The following is a 21,825-nucleotide window of genomic DNA, read 5'->3' as shown; positions in this document are numbered from 1 at the left end:
CATATACTTTGTCTTTTAGGGATTTACTTCCAAACCTATCACTTTACCTGCTTCAAGTAAAATTCCCGTGTTTTCCCTAATCGATTGTGGATTTTCTCCTAACATATTCACATCATCCGCATACACAAGCAGCTGATGTAACCCGTTCAATTCCATACCCTTTGTGCTATCCTGTACTTTCCTAATGGTATATTCTAGAGCAAAGTTAAAAAGTAAAGGTGATAGTGCATCTCTTTGCTTTAGCTCACAGTGAATTGGAAAAGCATCAGATAGAAATTGACCTATACGGACTCTGCTGTAAGTTTCACTGAGACACATTTTAATTAATCGAACTAGTTTCTTGGGAATACCAAATTCAATAAGAAAATCATATAATATTTGTCTCTTAACCGAGTCATATGCCTTTTTGAAATCTATTAATAACTAATGCACTGTACAAGTTCGCTTACACGATCATAAAATCCTAGATCAGATGTCTTTGAACGCTAGTGTACTACCAACAACAAAATTGAAATCTCCAGCTTCCTCAGACCATCTTGTACCTCAAATCCTGTCTTTCTTTCTCGTGGTAATAACTCCTTTCCCATCACCACCATGACGTATGTGCCACGCACCTGTTGGCCGCCTGGTTCTCAGGCTGCTGCTCGTTGAAGGAGTGACGTCGGCGGTCCCTATCTTTGCGGCGCCGCAGCCCTTTGCCCTCGCTGTGGTACACGGGGTGCGCGCGGTCCAGGGGCGGCGCCGACGACTTGAGTGTCGCAGTGGGGCGCAGATCCCGGAACCACTTCGTCAGTCCTGAGCTCGACTCCTCCCCGCTGCTGAAACAAACGCAACACGTCAACACAGGGAATCTGCTGAAGTCAAAGTTCAAATTGAGGCAAATTTTAGAGATCTGTACCGTTTCCCCTGCCACAGCCACTCTCCATCCTCTGCAATTTAATTTTATTATTTAAAATTATGAACACAATCTGCATAGAATTTATAACCAGTTTTTAACGAAGCTGTACCAATTGTTAGGTCATTAGCATCGATAGAATTGGTGACAGTGAGACGAGTCTGAATATATTCGTTATGGATTGCCTGACATTCGCCTTACAGTTGCGGAAAAACCTCGGAAAAAACCCAAACATGTTATAAGTCCAAAAAATATTATAAAAATCCATCACTTTTTTTAATGTTTATGTTTTACGTATTTATAGTCCCGTCGCTCTAATTTCCGGCAGCCAATCACGTTGCAGGTCGGCTACATTTAAACGTGTGCGTCTTGTGATTCGCTGATGAAGATGTTAAGCATTTCTTAAGGCTGGATAAATACTTGATATAATCGCCCGTCATTTTGGCTCTTTCGTTGGCGTTTGCAGAAAGCACACGAGGACGTTATTTGCCGCTCAATTATTTGCTGAAATACAGTGCGTTTGATTTATTATCATAGGAGCTATGACATGATAATGTTTAACGGTGTGGCAAATAGATCCGTCGTCTGGTAGCTCGGCAACGAAAGAACAAAAATGGCGAACGATACTACCTACCTAGACTTTATAGAGCCTTGACTTCCTTACACGTAAGCAAAGAGGAGGAGTCACGCCGGGAATAACAGCGTCTCGACTATATATTTATAGCTACATACAATACAAAATAAATACATATTATGTTATGGTCGTAGCGCACATCCATTTAAGCAAGCTCGTGTTGGGGAGCGATTCCTATAAATAACTATTTTGTAGTAAAATACAATACAACAAAAATTCAATAAAATTATAAAACCAATACAATTATTACAAAACAGGGATATAAACGAAGATAAAAGTAGAGAATCAGGTCAAGAACGCAATATTAGTTAGAATTAATAATATGTTGAAATTAAAAAAAAAAAAAAGAGAGAGAGAGAGCGAGACATGAATAAGTTACTAAAAAATTTGTTAACATTGTTTTTCTTAAATTTATTAAACTCAAAATAACCTGGGTCAGGATTTATTACCAAAATAGAGATGTATAATCTTGGCCCGTAACTCTGGCTATGATTCAGTCCAGTGGTTGTGTAACATTTAGATTCAGCTAAAGGACATGTTAGTTTTCTCTTGGTAGAATAAACATGTTGTTTTTCTTTATATTTCAGATGATTTTATGATAATATTTTAATAACGTAAATTTATATATCTGATGAATTTGGGAAACATTAAAGTCGGAATAAATCAAATTTATTGTTGGATATCAATTGACTTGATGAAGCAAATATTCATTATCCACTTTTAAACAATATAAGCGCAGAAAGTGTAAATTTTGTCGTCTTGTTGTGCAGGTGTTTCGAACAATTTAAGTTGTAGATATGGAATATGAATAAAATCCATCCAATAATTTAAGAAAAATCGTTTTTTGCTCAGAATGTCTTCGGAAATAAGCTCCGTAAGAGATGGTAAATCCTCGTGAATCACCCTGTATGCATATTTGTTTAATATTCAGTACATTAAATTCCTTGTATATGAGGCGTGTATGATAATCCATTTTTCTTAATACATTTTTTTATTATTATTATACATATGTAAATAGTCCCACACACTACATACATACATACATACATACATGCATGTATACATACATACATAGACATACATACATACATACATACATACATACATACATACATACATACATACATACATACATACATAAGGCCTACATACATACATACATACATACATACATACATACATACATACATAAGGCATACATACATACATTAGGCATACATACATACATAAGGCCTACATACATACATACATACATTAGGCCTACATATACATGCATTAGGCCTACATACATACATACATACATACATAAGGCCTACATACATACATACATACATAAGGCATACATACATACATTAGGCATACATACATACATAAGGCCTACATACATACATACATAAGGCCTACATACATACATACATACATTAGGCCTACATATACATGCATTAGGCCTACATACATACATACATACATACATACATACATACATACATACATACATTAGGCATACATACATACATACATAAGGCCTACATACATACATACATAAGGCCTACATACATACATACATACATAAGGCCTACATACATACATACATACATTAGGCATACATACATACATACATAAGGCCTACATACATACATACATACATACATACATACATACATACATTAGGCATACATACATACATAAGGCCTACATACATACATACATTAGGCATACATACATACATAAGGCCTACATACATACATACATACATACATACATACATTAGGCATACATACATACATAAGGCCTACATACATACATACATACATACATACATACATTAGGCCTACATATACATGCATTAGGCCTACATATACATGCATTAGGCCTACATACATACATACATACATACATACATACATACATACATACATACATTAGGCATACATACATACATAAGGCCTACATACATACATACATAAGGCCTACATACATACATAAGGCATACATACATACATACATACATAAGGCCTACATACATACATAAGGCATACATACATACATACATACATACATACATAAGGCATACATACATACATTACGCCTACATACATACATACATACATATATTAGGCCTACATACATACATTAGGCCTACATACATACATTAGGCATACATACATTAGGCCTACATGCATACATACTGTATATACATAAGGCATACATACATACATACATACATACATACATACATACATATTTTAGGTCTACATACATAACGTTACATACATACATACATACATACATACATACATACATACATACATACATTAGGTCTACATACATAACGCTACATTACATACATACCGCTACATTACACACATACATACATACATACATAAGGCCTACATATATACATACATAAGGCCTACATACATACATACATAAGGCATACATACATACATACATAAGGCATACATACATACATTACGCCTACATACATACATACATACATACATACATATATATATATATTAGGCCTACATACATACATTAGGCCTACATACATTAGGCCTACATACATACATTAGGCATACATACATACATTAGGCATACATACATACATACATTGGGCCTACATACATACATTAGGCCTATATGCATACATACTGTACATACATAAGGCATACATACATACATATTTTAGGTCTACATACATAACGCTACATTACATACATTCAAGAGAATTTCAAGAAAGGAAGTGAAATGGCCAATTAATAAGATGTGTGTGTATCCAATGCCTACCCACTTCACTTGCGTGATTCGGGTTCCAATTAATAAGATAGACATAATGAAACTGTACAGTAAAGAATTCACATATTGTAAAGTCAGTAGACTTTAAATCATTTTAAAAGAAAAAGTAAAACTTCAAATATGTATTAATTAGGAGGTAGAATAGGAATATAACATACATGTAGCTAAAACTAGAACAATATTAGGAATAGAACTGGCATAAAGTAAGAAGTAATGTAGAACAGGATGATAAGTTAGGATATTTATTACAATATATCGGGTCTCTAAAAAGAAAGATAGGAAGCTATGTTATATAAAATATCTGTAAACATAAATCTTTTGTTGTAACGAACACTCATGTAGTATTACTTGAGTTGTAATGGAACATGATGTAAATATATGGGTAAAAATAGATACATACGCTACGATTTCAGATAAATTACGCTTGCAGTCCAAGCTGTTTGATTCCACCTGGACCTTGGTACAGAAGAAAAGCAATAAAATGTACTAATTTGTTCTTATTTCGACGCAGACGGAGCCAGCAATCTTGGACGAGGGATATAATCACAAGATAATCTATTCCCTGAAGAAAATAAAACCCCCGATGTACAACAGATCTCGTCTTCTGGACGCTTCCCAGAACTGAGCCTTCCACGCAAGAAGAACGCTGTGACCTTGTGAAGGACATTGGCATGCACAATGACCAGCAAGTGATGGTGATTTGGATCATCAGGCAATGAACCTTCAACTTGCTTGTTTCATCCGGCGTCCCTTTTAAACTGCACGGCTTCTTGGACTGCTTTTTAAACGAATACTGACATATCAACAGCAGACAATCATGACAGACGAATACATGATCGTCATTTTGTTGACTAATTCATGTGATAACGAAAAACGGATGATGAATGTTAACAGCAGAGGTAGAATGTGTGAGAAAAACAGCTAATACTGCGTGACATTATAGCATGACACTTCTTGAAACACTTTCTTTTATACACGCCTATTTATTTTATAACTAGCCGTACCCGTGCGCTCCGCTGCACCCGTTAGAAATAAATATAAAGTAATTACATAATTAAAATAGGACGTTTGATCCAGGGAACATTCATGTTTGATAGAAGGATAAATCGTTTAATATGTTACTTAATTGAAATTGTATTTAAATAATTGAAATGCGATCATTTTGGTCCAGAGACACTCATTTGGTGCAATGACAATTCCTTTAACTTGTTTCTTAATTGCTATTACATGCAACCATAGTTTAATGAACATTGACATCATTTAGATTTAATGTGTATACTTTATTTTACTTGCTATATGTTTCCATTGAATTATGGTAATAACTTAATTTTAACCCTTGTTTTCTACGTATTCAGTAATTGGCGCTTGGCCCACTATGGTTCTGAACCCTTCAAATATATTATATTATATTATATTATATTATATTATATTATATTATATTATATTATATTATATTATATTATATTATATTATATTATATTATATTATATTATATTATATTATATTATATTATATTATATTACATTACATTATTATATCAGAAGTTACTGTAATAACATTATAGAATTATGTCTATCTAGAGAAACTACACTTTCCAATGGTGAAATAATAATTAATTATACAAATCGGTTAATTTAGCTTCCGATATTACTCCATACAAACACAGAAACATTCTCTGTAGGCTATCTTTTATAGCTTTCGATTGTTGTTGTCCAAGACCACTTATAGACCAAGTCATTTGTTTTTTATTTCGTTACACGGCCTTAGATGGCAGTTATTTTAATTTTAAAACTCATTTATCTCATTAAATATCAGTCCTCCTATCAAAATTGTTCAAAGAATAAAACTTATCGCAAATGATTTTTAAAGAAACGTTTGTTATGTAACATTTCTCACAAAAATCAATAATATGCGAGATATTTCGATTTATTTAATTCAGGTCCCCTTATAACCCCCCCTTTTAAATAATGTATTTTGAATGCCATATAGCCTAAAATCTAAGTTACAACGAACTTAATTTATATTCCAATTTTCATCGAAATCGGTTCAGCCATTATCGCGTGAAAAGGTAACAAACATACAGACAGACATACACAAACAAAAATGTCAAAAAAGCGATTTTCGGTTTCAGGATGGTTAATTATATATGTTAGGACCAATTATTTTTGGAAAATCGAAAATTACCAGAAAAATTTCGGCTACAGATTTATTATTAGTATAGATTTAAGTAGTTCTATGTTTTTCTTCAAAGTAAAGTACCGGTAGCCATTGCCTTGAAATTTACAACTACATGAAACAGGGCTATTACAGAAAAAATTATACACAATGAAGTGGCTCAATAGCAAAACACTAGATTCGCATTCCAGGGTCCCCGCATACAAATCTCTGAGTTGATGAATCATATACTCGTTTTTAGTGGTTTTCTAAATTATAAAATAACTAGGAATCTTGTTATTCAAAGGCGATACCAGAATTGTTCCCATTTCGAAACGAACAAGTATACAGATGTTTAGGGATACCAGGTAGTAATTCTATTGCAATCTGTGGCTAAGAACTTATCACTTTTAAAATGTAATATTTAAACTTCTGTTCAAGATAGGCCCCTGAAACGTTTACCACTTACTAAAAATGCCCTTTCAAATATAAGAATGTGGGAATGAATCCTCTGGGGATACTTGTTTATGATTACCAGATTTTTAAATTATGAAGTGCACAGAAGACAAAAAATATCAACATAGGCCTATAAAGGAATAATAATTATATCTGTAATAATTGCACGAGTGTTGTTTCATCTTATTGATAATTTCACGAGCCCTAGAGTAAGTGTAATTTAATAAAATTATTCAATGAATAAAATTAAGTAACTTGCAAAACAGAATTATTTACGTAAATAATAGACCTAATAATTATTATAAAACACAGCAATAAGATATTATTATGTTTCCTTGTAATGAAATTTAAAAAAAAAACTGTTATCTATCACGGCATACTAAATAGTATTGCCAACTACTCAGAGCGGAAATATCTAAAGATAAGCTGAAATGTTACCTTAACTGAATGAAAACACGTAATTTAATATGATTATTCAACGAATAAAATTAAATAACTTGCAAAACCGAATTACTTACGTAAATGATGGTAATTATTATAAAACACAGCAATAACATATTATTATGTTTCCTTGGAATGAAATTAAAAAACAAACTGCTATCTATCACTGCATACTGAATACTATTACCAACTTCTCAGAGCGGAAATACCTAACAACAATACTTAAACTCAAAAGAAAGATAAACTGAAATGTTACATTAACTGAATAAAAACACGTAATTTAATAAGATTATTCAACGAATAAAATTAAGTAACTTGCAAAACCGAATTACTTACGTAAATGATGGTAATTATTATAAAACAGAGCAATAAGACATTATTATGTTTCCTTGTAATTAAATTCAAAATAAAATTAAAATATTGAATGAAAAGGTTAGCATAAAAATTGATATGTAAATTATAATATTTTTTTAAATATTCAATCTGAATAAAATAGTAACAAAAGGTTTACCGGCTACTTTAAATAAGATATAAACAATAACATAAAATGTTTCGTTATGTTCTTTCATTAATAACTAAAAAACTAAGGATTTTCGGACATATGTTTATATGAACTTTTTTCTCGTTTATGTTGTAAGGAACATGCCCCAAGGTTTCTCAAAATATTTCTGAAACAACCTGTAAATGATACTCGAGAGGAAATTAAACACAGAATAAATATGGGAAATGCCTGTTATTATTCGGTTGAGAAGCTTTTGTCATCCAGTCTGCTGTCAAAAAATCTGAAAGTTATAAAACAGTTATATTACCGGTTGTTCTGTATGGTTGTGAAACTTGGACTCTCACTTTGAGAGAGGAACATAGGTTAAGGGTGTTTGAGAATAAGGTGCTTAGAAAAATATTTGGGGTTAAGATTGATGAAGTTACAGGAGAATGGAGAAAGTTACACAACACAGAACTGCACGCATTGTATTCTTCACCTGACATAATTAGGAACATTAAATCCAAAGTTTGAGATGGACAGGGCATGTAGCACGTATGGGTGAATCCATAAATACGTATAGTGTGTTAGTTGGGACGCCGGAAGGAAAAAGATCTTTGGGGAGGCCGAGACGTAGATGGAAGGATAATATTAAAATAGATTTGAGGGAGGTGGGATACAATGCTAGGGACTGGATTAATCTTGCACAGGATAGGGACCGATGGCGGGCTTATGTGAGGGCGGTAATGAACCTCCGGGTTCCTTAAAAGCCATTTGTATGTAAGCAAGTAATATAGACTTTGTCAATTGCACATATTTGTGTTGACTGACTGTAATGGTATTCAATAAATTCAAATTAATATTTGACATAGATACTATTATATTTTTAAAAATTTACAATCTACTTTCTTAGAAGTCTAATCTCATTAAGAATGTGATGACTTCCTCTATATTTCACGATTGGAATCGACTTTTATAGACCCCATGTCGCATGCGTTAATTATTTTGGAACAGGTTGTGGCGGAGGCGGCCGCCACGTGCTGAGGGAAGTGGGTGTGTGCAGAGCCGGTACAGAGACCTCCGGGCGAGACACTGTACGACAGTCATACCCTCACAGATTACATCTCATTTCCAGTACTGTTTCCGGAATTCGGCCATCCTTTGTACTCTAAATGCATCCGCGACACCGCGAGTTCAAACTGGACGAATAGCAACAAAAAAGACCTAAGAAATTGGTAGATACTTTCTTAACACGGGTGTTACGTTTTACGCGTTACCAAGAATTCAGTTCCTTCAACATGTTTCAAATAGGCTACATTACCATTCATGTTATTGGAACTAATATTCTAAAAGTACCATCGTCATTGATTTCGCAAAACTTTCGTTACATAAAGCACTAAAACATCCATAACCCAGTCGAGATTCGAACATACGATCGTATATTTCCCGCACCGTTAAGCCTCATGCCCTAACCGCTACCACGATGTCACGATCAGCATTCGGAACACATACCCTTATGCACCCCTTACTTACTTACTTATTTACTTACTTACTTACTGGCTTTTAAGGAACCCAGAGATTCATTGCCGCCCTCACATAAGCCCTCTATCGGTCCCTATCCTGAGCAAGATTAATCCAGTCTTTACCATCATATCCCACCTCCCTCAAATCCATTTTAATATTATCTTCCCATCTATGTCTCGGCCTCCCTAAAGGTCTTTTTCCCTCCGGCTTCCCAACTAACACTCTATACGCTACATCCCCTGCCCATCTTAAACGTCTGGATTTAATGTTCCTAATTATGTCAGGTGAAGAATACAATGCGTGCAGTTCTGTGTTGTGTAACTTTCTCCATTCTCCTGTAACTTCATCCCTCTTAGCCCCAAATATTTTCCTAAGCACCTTATTCCCAAACACCCTTAATCTATGTTCCTCTCTCAAAGTGAGAGTCCAAGTTTCACAACCATACAGAACAACCAGTAATATAACTGTTTTATAAATTCTAACTTTCAGATTTTTTGACAGCAGACTGGATGATAAAAGCTTCTCAACCGAATAATAGCAGGCATTTCCCATATTTATTGTGTGTTTAATTTCCTCTCGAGTATAATTTATATTTGTTACTGTAACTCCAAGATATTTGAACTTCTCCACCTCTTCAAAACATAAATTTCCAATTTTTATATGTCCATTTCGTACAATATTCTCGTCACGAGACATAATCATGTACTTTGTCTTTTCGACACTTATGCACCCCACAAAAATAAATTTTCAATTTTCTGGGTTACAAATAAAATGCAATCAATAGAATCCCAGAAGTGAGAGGTAATACAGTACTTCACTTATACAGTATTTTGTACTCAGTGCTGTCATGGTCATTTTTCTCTTAACCATACGCCCCACCCCTTGTTTTCTCCCTTGAAATATATTTTACTCTCCTCTCTCTACCTCTCCAACTGTATTTAATGATTTTTTTTAATATCAGAAGAGAAGTAAAGAAATTGTTTTGCTTTACATTTTAATTGTACAACAAGCTTGATTTAAAGAATACACCATGTAGCCCCACCGTAGATGCACACTTGTCTCGAAAAAGCTTGGAGTGTGTATTTGCAGCAATTTTTGTTTTTCAACCATTATTTTATATAATTTTGAATTCCAGCGCTGCACAGGTGAACAATTTTTGTTTATGGACATAAGAATAGTAAGAGATGATCTAAGATCAGTACAGATTTCCGCGTACAAAACATAGGCCTATACACCCACATGCTGTATGGCTCCGTACAGACAAAATTTTCTTTTCCCCATACGATTAATTAAAAAAAAAATTAGGTTTGCATACGATGTATGGCCCCGTACGGCCTCCATGACAGCACTGGTTGTACTGTTTATAGGATTGCCATATTTAATAAGTGAAAATTCGAGGCAATTTATTTTCATCTCTAAAATGAAAATGTGAAATAAAAAAGGGGCAAGAATACGTTGATTGGCTTTCTTGGGAAGCAAGAAGGATGGTGACTTCATTGTTTTATCCAGAGCATTAGATACACACACACACACACACACACACACACACACACACATATACACTTTCTTGCAGTAGGTTGAGTAGTAAATATAAAATATTGTAGAACTTAAAAAAATCAAAGTAGCCTACTTAAGTAAGAAAGGCTCGATACAGGCTATTCTGTTGTTATAAATAAATAGGCCTACATTTATCTTACAAACCACATAATATTTTGTGCTTACTCTTCTATAAATATATTGTAAGTACTCTGTAAAATTGTCTTAATGCTGGGACGGTCACAGGATTTCTCCCCGACTACATGTTCCAAATTTTCTAAGCGCAACTAAAACGTAAATTTTATATAATAAAGATTTCTTTCATTAAAAAAAAACTTCCAACCATTATTCGCTGCTGACTTCTGAGATTGAAAAAAAAAAAAAAAAAAAAAAAGGCTGATCAAGGAGCCAACAGAAACACGTGACCAATGTTCCAATTTTCAACTAACCTGTACATTATAAGACAAAACAACCAAAAAATGAAATAAACATTGATTTAACTATTTTTTAGTTCATTGCCATCAAGTTGTCTTTCGACATTTCTGGTCTTCTCTCCTGGCAATGGCTTATTTGTAACCCACTTCTGAGGTTGGGGCGCCTGGAAGGCGGAGTTACAGTGCCCCGATGATATGATATGATGATTATGATAATGTGGTGCTAGGAGAGGTCTTAAATCTAAACTTAACCTAAATTCCAGACCATGGACGAACACAGTAATAATCCCCTTTAAGGGAAAATTCCTGTGCTCTAACCGGGAATCGAACCCGGGACCTCGTGAACTATAGCCAGAAGCTCTGAGTGTGGTCTTGAATTAACTATTTAAATGTCCCAATGTTCCTTTGGTTCAGTGGTTTAGCACTAGTGAAGTCGTAACGTCAGGTTTCGTTAACCAATGCGGAAGTGATTTCAAAAACGTATTCACGTCAAAAGGGAGATCCCCGAAAAACCTTAAAAACCTTTGGTTTTGTCCACCACAAACACTACAACTCCGTCATCACTCAGACATGAATTATAATCCACGGTTATTGTAAGGAAGCAACAGATCTACCAAAAGTCCACCACGATAATTATCTACAGGAGTGTTTAATTTTACTTGGGTGGCCACCGGCGTAGCTCAGTCGGCTAAGGCGTTTGCCTGCAGATCTGGATTTGCGCTCGGGCGCTTCGGTTGATTACCTGGTTTAGTTTTTCGGAGGTTTTCCCCAACCGCAAGGCGAATGTCAGGTAATCTATAACGAAGCCTAGGTCTCATCTTTCCAAAAACAATCTCGCTATCACCAATCCCATCCACGCAAAGTAACCTAGTAGTTGATATCTGTCTGTCTATCCATCCATCCATATCTATATCTATATATATATCTCTATATCTATCTATATCTATATCTATCTATATATATATATATCTATATCTATCTATATCTATATCTATCTATCTATATATATATCACCAATCCCATCGACGCAAAGTAACCTAGTAGTTGATATCTGTCTGTCTATCCATCCATCCATCCATATCTATATCTATATCTATATCTATATCTATATCTATATCTATATCTATATCTATATCTATATCTATATCTATATCTATATCTATCTATCTATCTATCTATCTATCTATCTATCTATCTATCTATCTATCTATCTATCTATCTATCTATCTATCTATCTATCTATCTATTCTGGTGTAGTTAAGGCCATCAGGCCTTCTCTTCCACAACACGAGGATACAGCCTCGTTAAATAAATAAAAAAAATACTTGGGGAGAGATGTTCGTTTCCTATTCTCCTATTCATCTCTCCAATTCGTCACTTAAGATCAAGTTATATTTCTGCCATACATTAATTTAATACCAATAAACGTAATGTTATATCGGTTGCGATTTTGTTCAAGTGTGACCGCAGAGGTTGTTTCTTCGACCTAGTTCCCAGCACTGCGTTCTAGTAAATCATTATTATTCGTAATTTCCTCAAGATATCGCCACTGATAAGTCACGCTCGTTATGGCTTGATACACGAATGCAGGATCAGGATAACCACAAAATCAGAGACAGATCAGAACGCACGAAAAAAAAAAAAAAGTGACAAAGCACGTTCAAGAGAAAGTGTCTTCTTCAGCGTACTTGACGGTGCGTAACAATGGACTGATAATCTGATTTGATACGCAAAGTAAAGCATTATGTTTTAACTTTCTGGATCTGAAACAATTAGCTTGGATAAGCGGTTAATGGTGCGACATAGAGTGGTAAGTGCATTATTTTCTCTGTGGCATTAATATTATAAACATGTATGCATTTTATTGGGGCACACTGTGTAAACAGATATATTATTGAAAACACGGCAAAAGAACTGAATTGTTGTGAAACACGTTAGACGTATAATGATGAAGTATTTGTGCACCATTTTCATGGCCTTAAATTTTTCTGTATGGCATTAATATTATAAACATGTATGCATTTTATTGGGGCACACTGTGTAAACAGATATATTATTGAAAACACGGCAAAGGAACTGAACTGTTGTGAAACACGTTAGACGTATAATGATGAAGTATTTGTGCACCATTTTCATGGCCTTAAATTTTTCTGTATGGTATTAATATTAGAAACATGTATACATTTTATTGGGACACACTGTAAAAAACAGTATTATTATTGAGTACATGCTAAAAGAACTAAATTGTTGTGAAACATGTTAGACATACAATAAAATATGTGCATCATTTTCATGACATTAATATTAGAAACATGTATTCATTTTATTGCGGCACACTGTATAAACAGAGATATTGCTAAAAACACGATAATGACTCTGAATTGTGAAACACGTTAAACCATAGATGTCCAATTGTAACTGTGCGAGGTAACCCCTGGCGTAAGCAACCTGCAGCTCATATTCTTTAAGGTTGTTTTTCGTATTTTATATGGAAAGTTATTGACCTTAGCAGAGCTTGCTTGACGTGCAATATCTCCTGGTTCTATAGGCGTTTGGACAACCATACGTTAAACTTACAATGAAATAAAATATGCATAAACATCACACTCATTTTTTCTTCTTCTTTTTCTTCTTCTTCTTCTTCTTCTTCTTCCTCTTCTTCTCCGCTTTTAGTCTTCAATTTCCTCTTCCTAGATGTCACTTTCCTCTGCACAAGCTCTGCCTCTACGTCCGTCGTGTAGCATCTGTTGCCCGGCACATTATTTACCGACTCGGACAACTCTCTGCGGGGTCTTCGTTCTTATAAGGCCATGCCCGCCAACCAGCCAGGGCGTGCAGCTCCATCTATTCTTGAAGCCGATTTTTAGAGCAACATGGTACAGCACCACCACCATCATCATTAGTATATTGTAATAATCACCATCAGAACTTTTAATTATTCACCGGATGTTTTCAACGACGATTAATAGACGGATGCTGCATTCATCGTATGGAAGGAATGACAAGTTAAAAAAAATAGAAACCATGGAAATGTTTTGTGATTCTAGAAAAATAGAAACCATGGAAATGTTTTGTGATACTAGAAAAATAGAAACCATGGAAATGTTTTGTGATACTAGAAAAATAGAAATCATGGAAATGTTTTGTGATTCTAGAAAAATAGAAACCATGGAAATGTTTTGCGATACTACAAAAATAGAAACCATGGAAATGTTTTGTGATACTAGAAAAATAGAAACCATGGAAATGTTTTGCGATACTACAAAAATAGAAACCATGAAAATGTTTTGCGATACAACAAAAATAGAAACCGTGGAAATGTTTTGCGATACTACAAAAATAGGAACCATGGAAATGTTTTGCGATACTACAAAAATAGAAACCGTGGAAATGTTTTGCGATACTACAAAAATAGAAACCGTGGAAATGTTTTGCGATAATACAAAAATTGAAACCGTGGAAATGTTTTGCGATACTACAAAAATAGAAACAATGGAAATGTTTTGTGATACTAGAAAAATAGAAACCATGGAAATGTTTTGTGATACTAGAAAAATAGAAACCATGGAAATGTTTTGTGATTCTAGAAAAATAGAAACCATGGAAATGTTTTGTGATTCTAGAAAAATAGAAACCATGGAAATGTTTTGTGATACTAGAAAAATAGAAACCATGGAAATGTTTTGCGATTCTAGAAAAATAGAAACCATGGAAATGTTTTGTGATACTAGAAAAATAGAAACCATGGAAATGTTTTGTGATACTAGAAAATCAGAAACCATGGAAATGTTTTGTGATTATAGAAAAATATAAACAATGGAAATGTTTTGTGATTCTAGAAAAATAGAAACCATGGAAATGTTATGTGATACTAGAAAAACAGAAACCATGGAAATGTTTTGTGGTTCTAGAAAAATATAAACAATGGAAATGTTTTGTGATATTACAAAAATAGAAACCATGGAAATGTTTTGTGATTCTACAAAAATAGAAACCATGGAAATGTTTTGCGATTCTACAAAAATAGAAACCATGGAAATGTTTTATGATACTACAAAAATAGAAACCATGGAAATGTTTTGCAATACTAGAAAAATAGAAACCATGGAAATGTTTTGCGATTCTACAAAAATAGAAACCATGGAAATGTTTTGCGATACTACAAAAATAGAAACCATGGAAATGTTCTGCGATTCTACAAAAATAGAAACCATGGAAATGTTTTGTGATACTAGAAAAATAGAAACCATGGAAATGTTCTGCGATTCTACAAAAATAGAAACCATGGAAATGTTTTGTGATACTACAAAAAAAAAAAGAGAAACCATGGAAATGTTTTGCGATACTAGAAAAATAGAAAAAATGGAAATATTTTACGAGACTATAAAAATACAAATCATGAAAATGTTTTACGGGACTAGAAAAATAAAAACCATGGAAATGTTTTACGAGTGTACAAAAATAAAAACCATGGAAATGTTTTACGAGAGTACAAAAATAAAAACCATGGAAATGTTTTACAATACCAGGGAAATAAAAACCATGGAAATGTTTTACGAGACTTCAAAAATAAAAACCATGAAAATGTTTTACCAGACTCCAAAAATAAAAACCATGGAAATGTTTTACGAGAGTACAAAAATAAAAACCATGGAAATGTTTTACGAGACTACAAAAATAAAAACCACGGATATGTTTTACGAGAGTACAAAAATAAAAACCATTTAAATGTTTTACGATAACAGGGAAATAAAAACCATGGAAATGTTTTACGATACTTACTTACTTACTTACTTACAAATGGCTTTTAAGGAACCCGAAGGTTCATTGCCGCCCTCACATAAGCCCGCCAGCGGTCCCTATCCTGTGCAAGATTAATCCAGTCTCTATCATCACACCCCACCTCCCTCAAATCCATTTTAATATTATCCTCCCATCTACGTCTCGGCCTCCCTAAAGGTCTTTTTCCCTCCGGTCTCCCAACTAACACTCTATATGCATTTCTGGATTCGCCCATACGTGCTACATGCCCTGCCCATCTCAAACGTCTGGATTTAATGTTCCTAATTATGTCAGGTGAAGAATACAATGCGTGCAGTTCTGTGTTGTGTAAATTTCTCCATTCTCCTGTAACTTCATCCCGCTTAGCCCCAAATATTTTCCTTAGCACCTTATTCTCAAACACCCTGAACCTATGTTCCTCTCTCAGAGTGAGAGTCCAAGTTTCACAACCATAAAGAACAACCGGTAATATAACTGTTTTATAAATTCTAACTTTCAGGTTTTTCGACAGCAGACTGGATGATAAGAGCTTCTCAACCGAATAATAACAGGCATTTCCCATATTTATTCTGCGTTTAATTTCCTCCCGAGTGTCATTTATATTTGTTACTGTTGCTCCAAGATATTTGAATTTTTCCACCTCTTCGAAGGATAAATCTCCAATTTTTATATTTCCATTTCGTACAATATTCTGGTCACGAGACATAATCATATACTTAGTCTTTTCGGGATTTACTTCCAAACCGATCGCTCTACTTGCTTCAAGTAAAATTTCCGTGTTTTCCCTAATCGTTTGTGTATTTTCTCCTAACATATTCACGTCATCCGCATAGACAAGAAGCTGATGTAACCCGTTCAATTCCAAACCCTGCCTGTTATCCTGAACTTTCCTAATGGCATACTCTAGAGCGAAGTTAAAAAGTAAAAGTGATAGTGCATCTCCTTGCTTTAGCTGTTTTACGATACTAGTGAAATAAAAACATTGAAACGATAAAAATCTTGGGTTGAACAAGTGCAGTATTTTAATGATGTGTTACCTGATACATTGCAACATTGCGACATCCTACGTTCTGTGCTTATTTTCAGAAGGAAAAGGGACGAAATAACATAGAGGAACCTTATGCTTTCAGCTAATACTCATAATATCCATTTTCAGGCTCTAAACTTTATGGCCACCCATCATTTTATTCACATTTCAGTATTCATATAAGTAAGGAGCTTGTTCCGTTGTCTTAAGATCATCGTGGAGGTTCACGAATTAAATCAGCGGGTTGAATGATCAACTCGGTCCATCTCCCGGTACTCGATCAGAAGGGCGTACAAGTGCTCTGCCGTGAAGACAAAGAACCGGCTAGGCCAGCTGCAGGAAGTGGCCGCAAGGAGCGCTGCTTGACCTTCACCTCAGCGCCTCTCTCCGACGCTTCATTGACCGCGTCTGTTACCGACATGTACATGGCTGGTCAGCTGATAGCGTCTGGGGGATTTTGTCTCTTAATACGGATGAACGCAACATTCGCGATTCTTGTTCAGGATTCTTTTGTTAAAATTAGAGGCAAAAGGTAAACTAACTGTATTGTGATAACACTTAAAAGACGTCAGAACGCGTATTTTAGTTGCTATTATTGAAATTGCTCTACAATATTACCATTCAAAGACAACAGAGCTGTCATTTCAGTTTTTGCATCCGGGCGGGACGATATTTCTTCATGAAATACTTTATATTCAATTCAATTCAATTTATTTGGCCATTAGACATACAGTTTTAGGCTTCGTCAGAATACATTGAAAAACATATAAATACATTTTAGAAACACTAATAAAAGAAACAGTAAAATTTAAATAATACAATGAAAACATGAAATAATTTGAAATTTTTAAATTGAAGAAAACTAACTAAATTGCAATTAACAACTGGATAATACCCACGGCAGAGCAATGTCGATAGTCCACGTTACTCGCTGGCCACTAGTCACCAGGCCGTACCGAGCCGTGCCAAACAAAACACAATCGAAATGGTGGTAGTAAAATTCGCGACTATATTCTTAAATAATTCACTGCATTAGTCAAGTGCAAGACTTCTGGCTTCTGTTGCATTCAAACAATTATAAAATACGATAATTTGGTCTAGGTAGCATCCGTTTTTGATGCAAAGATAATTTGTTTGGCTTGTTTCCTAAATAAAATTACGAAATGGCGTTCCTGTGCTTAACATTTAATAAAAAAAGAAATATAGCAAAACTGTTTTGTCTTGAGACTCTCATCTAAGTCACGTAATAAGTCACGTAATCTATTTCAATATATTTGCGCAAATATATCTTGTAGCTAACAGTGGTGCTATCTCTCTGTAATGTTCAGAACGAATGAGGTAGAGAGAGAAAAGAAACAAATTTCTCCCTCCAACGACGCCACACACGAACGTCGTGTTCTTATGTTGGCAAGATTGTGTATTTACTTAAATTTGGTGCTAAACGTAACGGCACGGTTCAAAGAGACCGTGGGAATTCTCCAGTTTAGCGAAACTTTATTTATTAAAATACAATTTCATACAAATTTGTGTTGAAAAACTCAGCAACAGAATAAAAAGGATTATTTAATAACCAATTGTAAAATCTAGCTTTGAAGCTATTGATTGGTAATTTATAATATTGACTGGGGAGCTTATTATATAATTTCATCCCCATAATTAAAAAGTTTGTGTTGCTCTTGCGTAATCTAGAATATGGAATATTAATTTGTTCACTATTTCTAATTTCATGATCATGTATATTGGCCACTAATGAGTAATTGTCGATATTTTGTCTAGTGTAAAGTACTAGATCATATATATACAAATTTATGATTGTTAAAATCCGTGATTGTCTGAAAAGTGGCCGACAATGTTCCAGATAGTTTGATTTACATAAAATTCTAATGGCTTTCTTTTGTAAAATCAAGACGCTTACAATTTTGGTTCCATTTCCCCAGAAAATTAGGGCATATCGGATTATCGACTGAAAGAAAGAAAAGTAGGCACATCTTAAATAATTTTGAGAAACGCAAATCGTTAATTTCTTTAACAAATATAGTGAGGACCACGTAAGAGCAGTTCCTAAAAGGCTAACGTGGCCGTCTCTTCAGTGTTGCCAACTAATACCAGATATCACCAAAGAGGTAAAATCACAATGCTATGTACTGAAATAATAATAATAATAATAATAATAATAATAATAATAATAATAATAATAATAATAATAATAATAATAATAATAATATAGCGTTGACAATAACAATGTCTCAGAGATTTACTTATTTACCACATCTCATGCTTGTTCTGAGATGTTTTCTAAATGGTTCAATAATTTATTAAGTACAGTCTGATCCGTTTGGGTATCGATAATATTAATTTGTTATTATAAAGCTATTATGATAGTAGGAAAATTTTCTTTCCTGCTATATTATGATTAAAAGATGGGAGTTTCCATATATGACAATCAACAAAGCATAATCTGAAAAAACAAATGAAAATCGTAGATGATTAAAATGACTACTACAAATCTACAGCGGGCGCAATGTGTTCTTTGGTATGCTAAATTTGAGAGTGTTAAAAGAGTTCAAAGGGAATTTCGACGTGAGTATGGTATGCGTAATGTACTTAAATACGATTCCATAATGTTGTGGTATCGAACATTTGAAGAAACAGGTTCTGTGTTAAAAAAAAAACATGCATGAGATCGCAAGCGAACCAGTACGAGAAGCAGCTATTTCTTGGCCTGGTCCCCAAACTCCCCAGATCTAACCTCTCCTGATTTCTTCGTGTGGGGTTTTGTTAAAGACATTGTCTATTCACAGAAACCCAGGAACATTGATGATCTGAGAGTAAAAATTACTCAAGCTTTTCAACAAATCGCCCCTCTTATGTTACAACGGACATGGGCTAAATTTCATCACCGTTATGAGTTGTGCAGGGTGCACAATGGGGGTCATGTTGAGCTCTGAGGAATCTCCCATCTTTCAGTGTTGTATGCATAAAGTTTCAACAAATAAAGTTCACTAGTAAATGTTTTAAGGTGTTTTTATCCATGACCATAACGAAAAACATGCCTTTACTAAATACTTTTGCGTTTGTAAAGTAGGCTTTTATTCAACATTACTTTATTCCACTAGTGAGATAAAGACTTTACCTCACAGTTTGAACTTTATCTCACAGTTCATTAGTATTTGCCTAGTACCCGGGTACACACGTATACTTTTCCATTCAACTATTACTCAAGAAGTTAATATATTAGTTACTAGATGTCACTACCTGTACTTCTTTATTACCATTTCTTAAATATACATACACTCAATCTCCTTCTCTTTTCTCTATCTGCTACGTCGTAATTTGTACATTACATCCATATCTAATATGTATTTTTTTTAATTTTGTAATAATTTATTTTTTGGGATGCGAAGAGACTTGAACCTGCGAAGTTGGGTTTATAGGATTTTAAAACTTTTAAAACAACACGCTAAACAGACATGATGATAAATTACGTTTTAATATTCCTCTTAAGTTTACAGAAGTAAAATGTGAAATTATTTTAATCACATTAGTCCCGTGAAAACTTGTAAATAATCCCTGAAACTTCAAAAAGACGAAAATACACGTTTAAAATGAAAAAATATATATTAAAATTATATTAGTACATTATGCAACGAGCCTATAATGATAGTAATTAAGAAGCGAGTATGGATATTTATGAAACGAGCGCAAGCGAGTTTCATAATTTTCATACGAGCTTCTTAATTACCATTATAGGCGAGTTTCATACGACTTTTTATGCTCGACCATATTTCTAACTTGAAATTATTCAGAAGTATACATTTTATTTGTATCTGACAAGATCGGAAGTGACCTTGTTCTAGGTCGTGAATTGTGAGATGTGCGCAGACGCGAAAGTATTGATTTTTTCCGAGGAACAATAATGTCATTGACCTTATGTAATTCGTTAAACTTGGTATAACTTTGATTATTGAATTCGACATTGAAAAACGAGATGACAAATTGGATTTATTTGAATATTATTTACAATTAACGCTAATTATTATAGTAACAGAACATAACCTTCTGCGACAGTATTGGATTTCCAGCCTCCATGACTTTTCGCTAATTCTCTTTCGATTGCATATCCGAGAATAATCGATACTTGCGGTTTTATAATGGTACAAAGCTGACTCGTTATTGGCTGAACACCTGTAAGCTGAGTTGTCATTGGCTGAAAACACCTGAACTTTAATGAGTAGGTGTACTTTAATGACATGCATTAAAGGACTGCTACCAGGTGTATAATTACTACATTTCGGCATGGTCGAGCATAAAATTAATTAGGCTATAATTTATTTATCCAACGCCTTAGATACCATTCTTCACTAATCATGGCCTCCTACATCATGGCCTCCTAGTACACGTATCGATTCTAAAATTCATGCCATGATATGTGATTATATGAGGACTTATTTTCAACATATTTTCTTTTATAAAACATAATTTTTCGTTATGGTCATGGATAAAACTACGTATGGTACTTGTGAGCGTGATCTTTATTGCGCTCGGCTGACGCCTCGTGCTTAAATCTTTCCACTCGTGCAATAAAGATGCACTTACCTCACAAGTACCATAAATAACTATTTTTTTATCCATACAAAATGGATCACCCTGTATGTTATTATT

The 21,825-nt window shown here is 34.1% G+C and overlaps 1 protein-coding gene across 5 annotated transcripts in view; it reads right to left on the bottom strand.

The window, feature by feature from the left end:
- Positions 1-21,825, bottom strand: part of Shrm (shroom) — a 461,262-nt gene that overhangs the window by 240,080 nt on the left and 199,357 nt on the right. For 4 of the 5 annotated variants that reach the window (XM_069828667.1, XM_069828748.1, XM_069829001.1 and 1 more), the window contains exon 2: positions 615-818. In XM_069828667.1, coding sequence (XP_069684768.1) covers positions 615-818 — 204 coding nt within the window. The remainder of the gene's footprint in view (positions 1-614; positions 819-21,825) is intronic. The other variant, XM_069828918.1, reaches the window with a different exon arrangement.

The sequence above is a fragment of the Periplaneta americana genome, chromosome 1, assembly GCF_040183065.1.
Source record: "Periplaneta americana isolate PAMFEO1 chromosome 1, P.americana_PAMFEO1_priV1, whole genome shotgun sequence".
Classification (NCBI taxonomy): domain Eukaryota; kingdom Metazoa; phylum Arthropoda; class Insecta; order Blattodea; family Blattidae; genus Periplaneta; species Periplaneta americana.
This window is presented reverse-complemented; position numbering and strand designations above follow the sequence as displayed.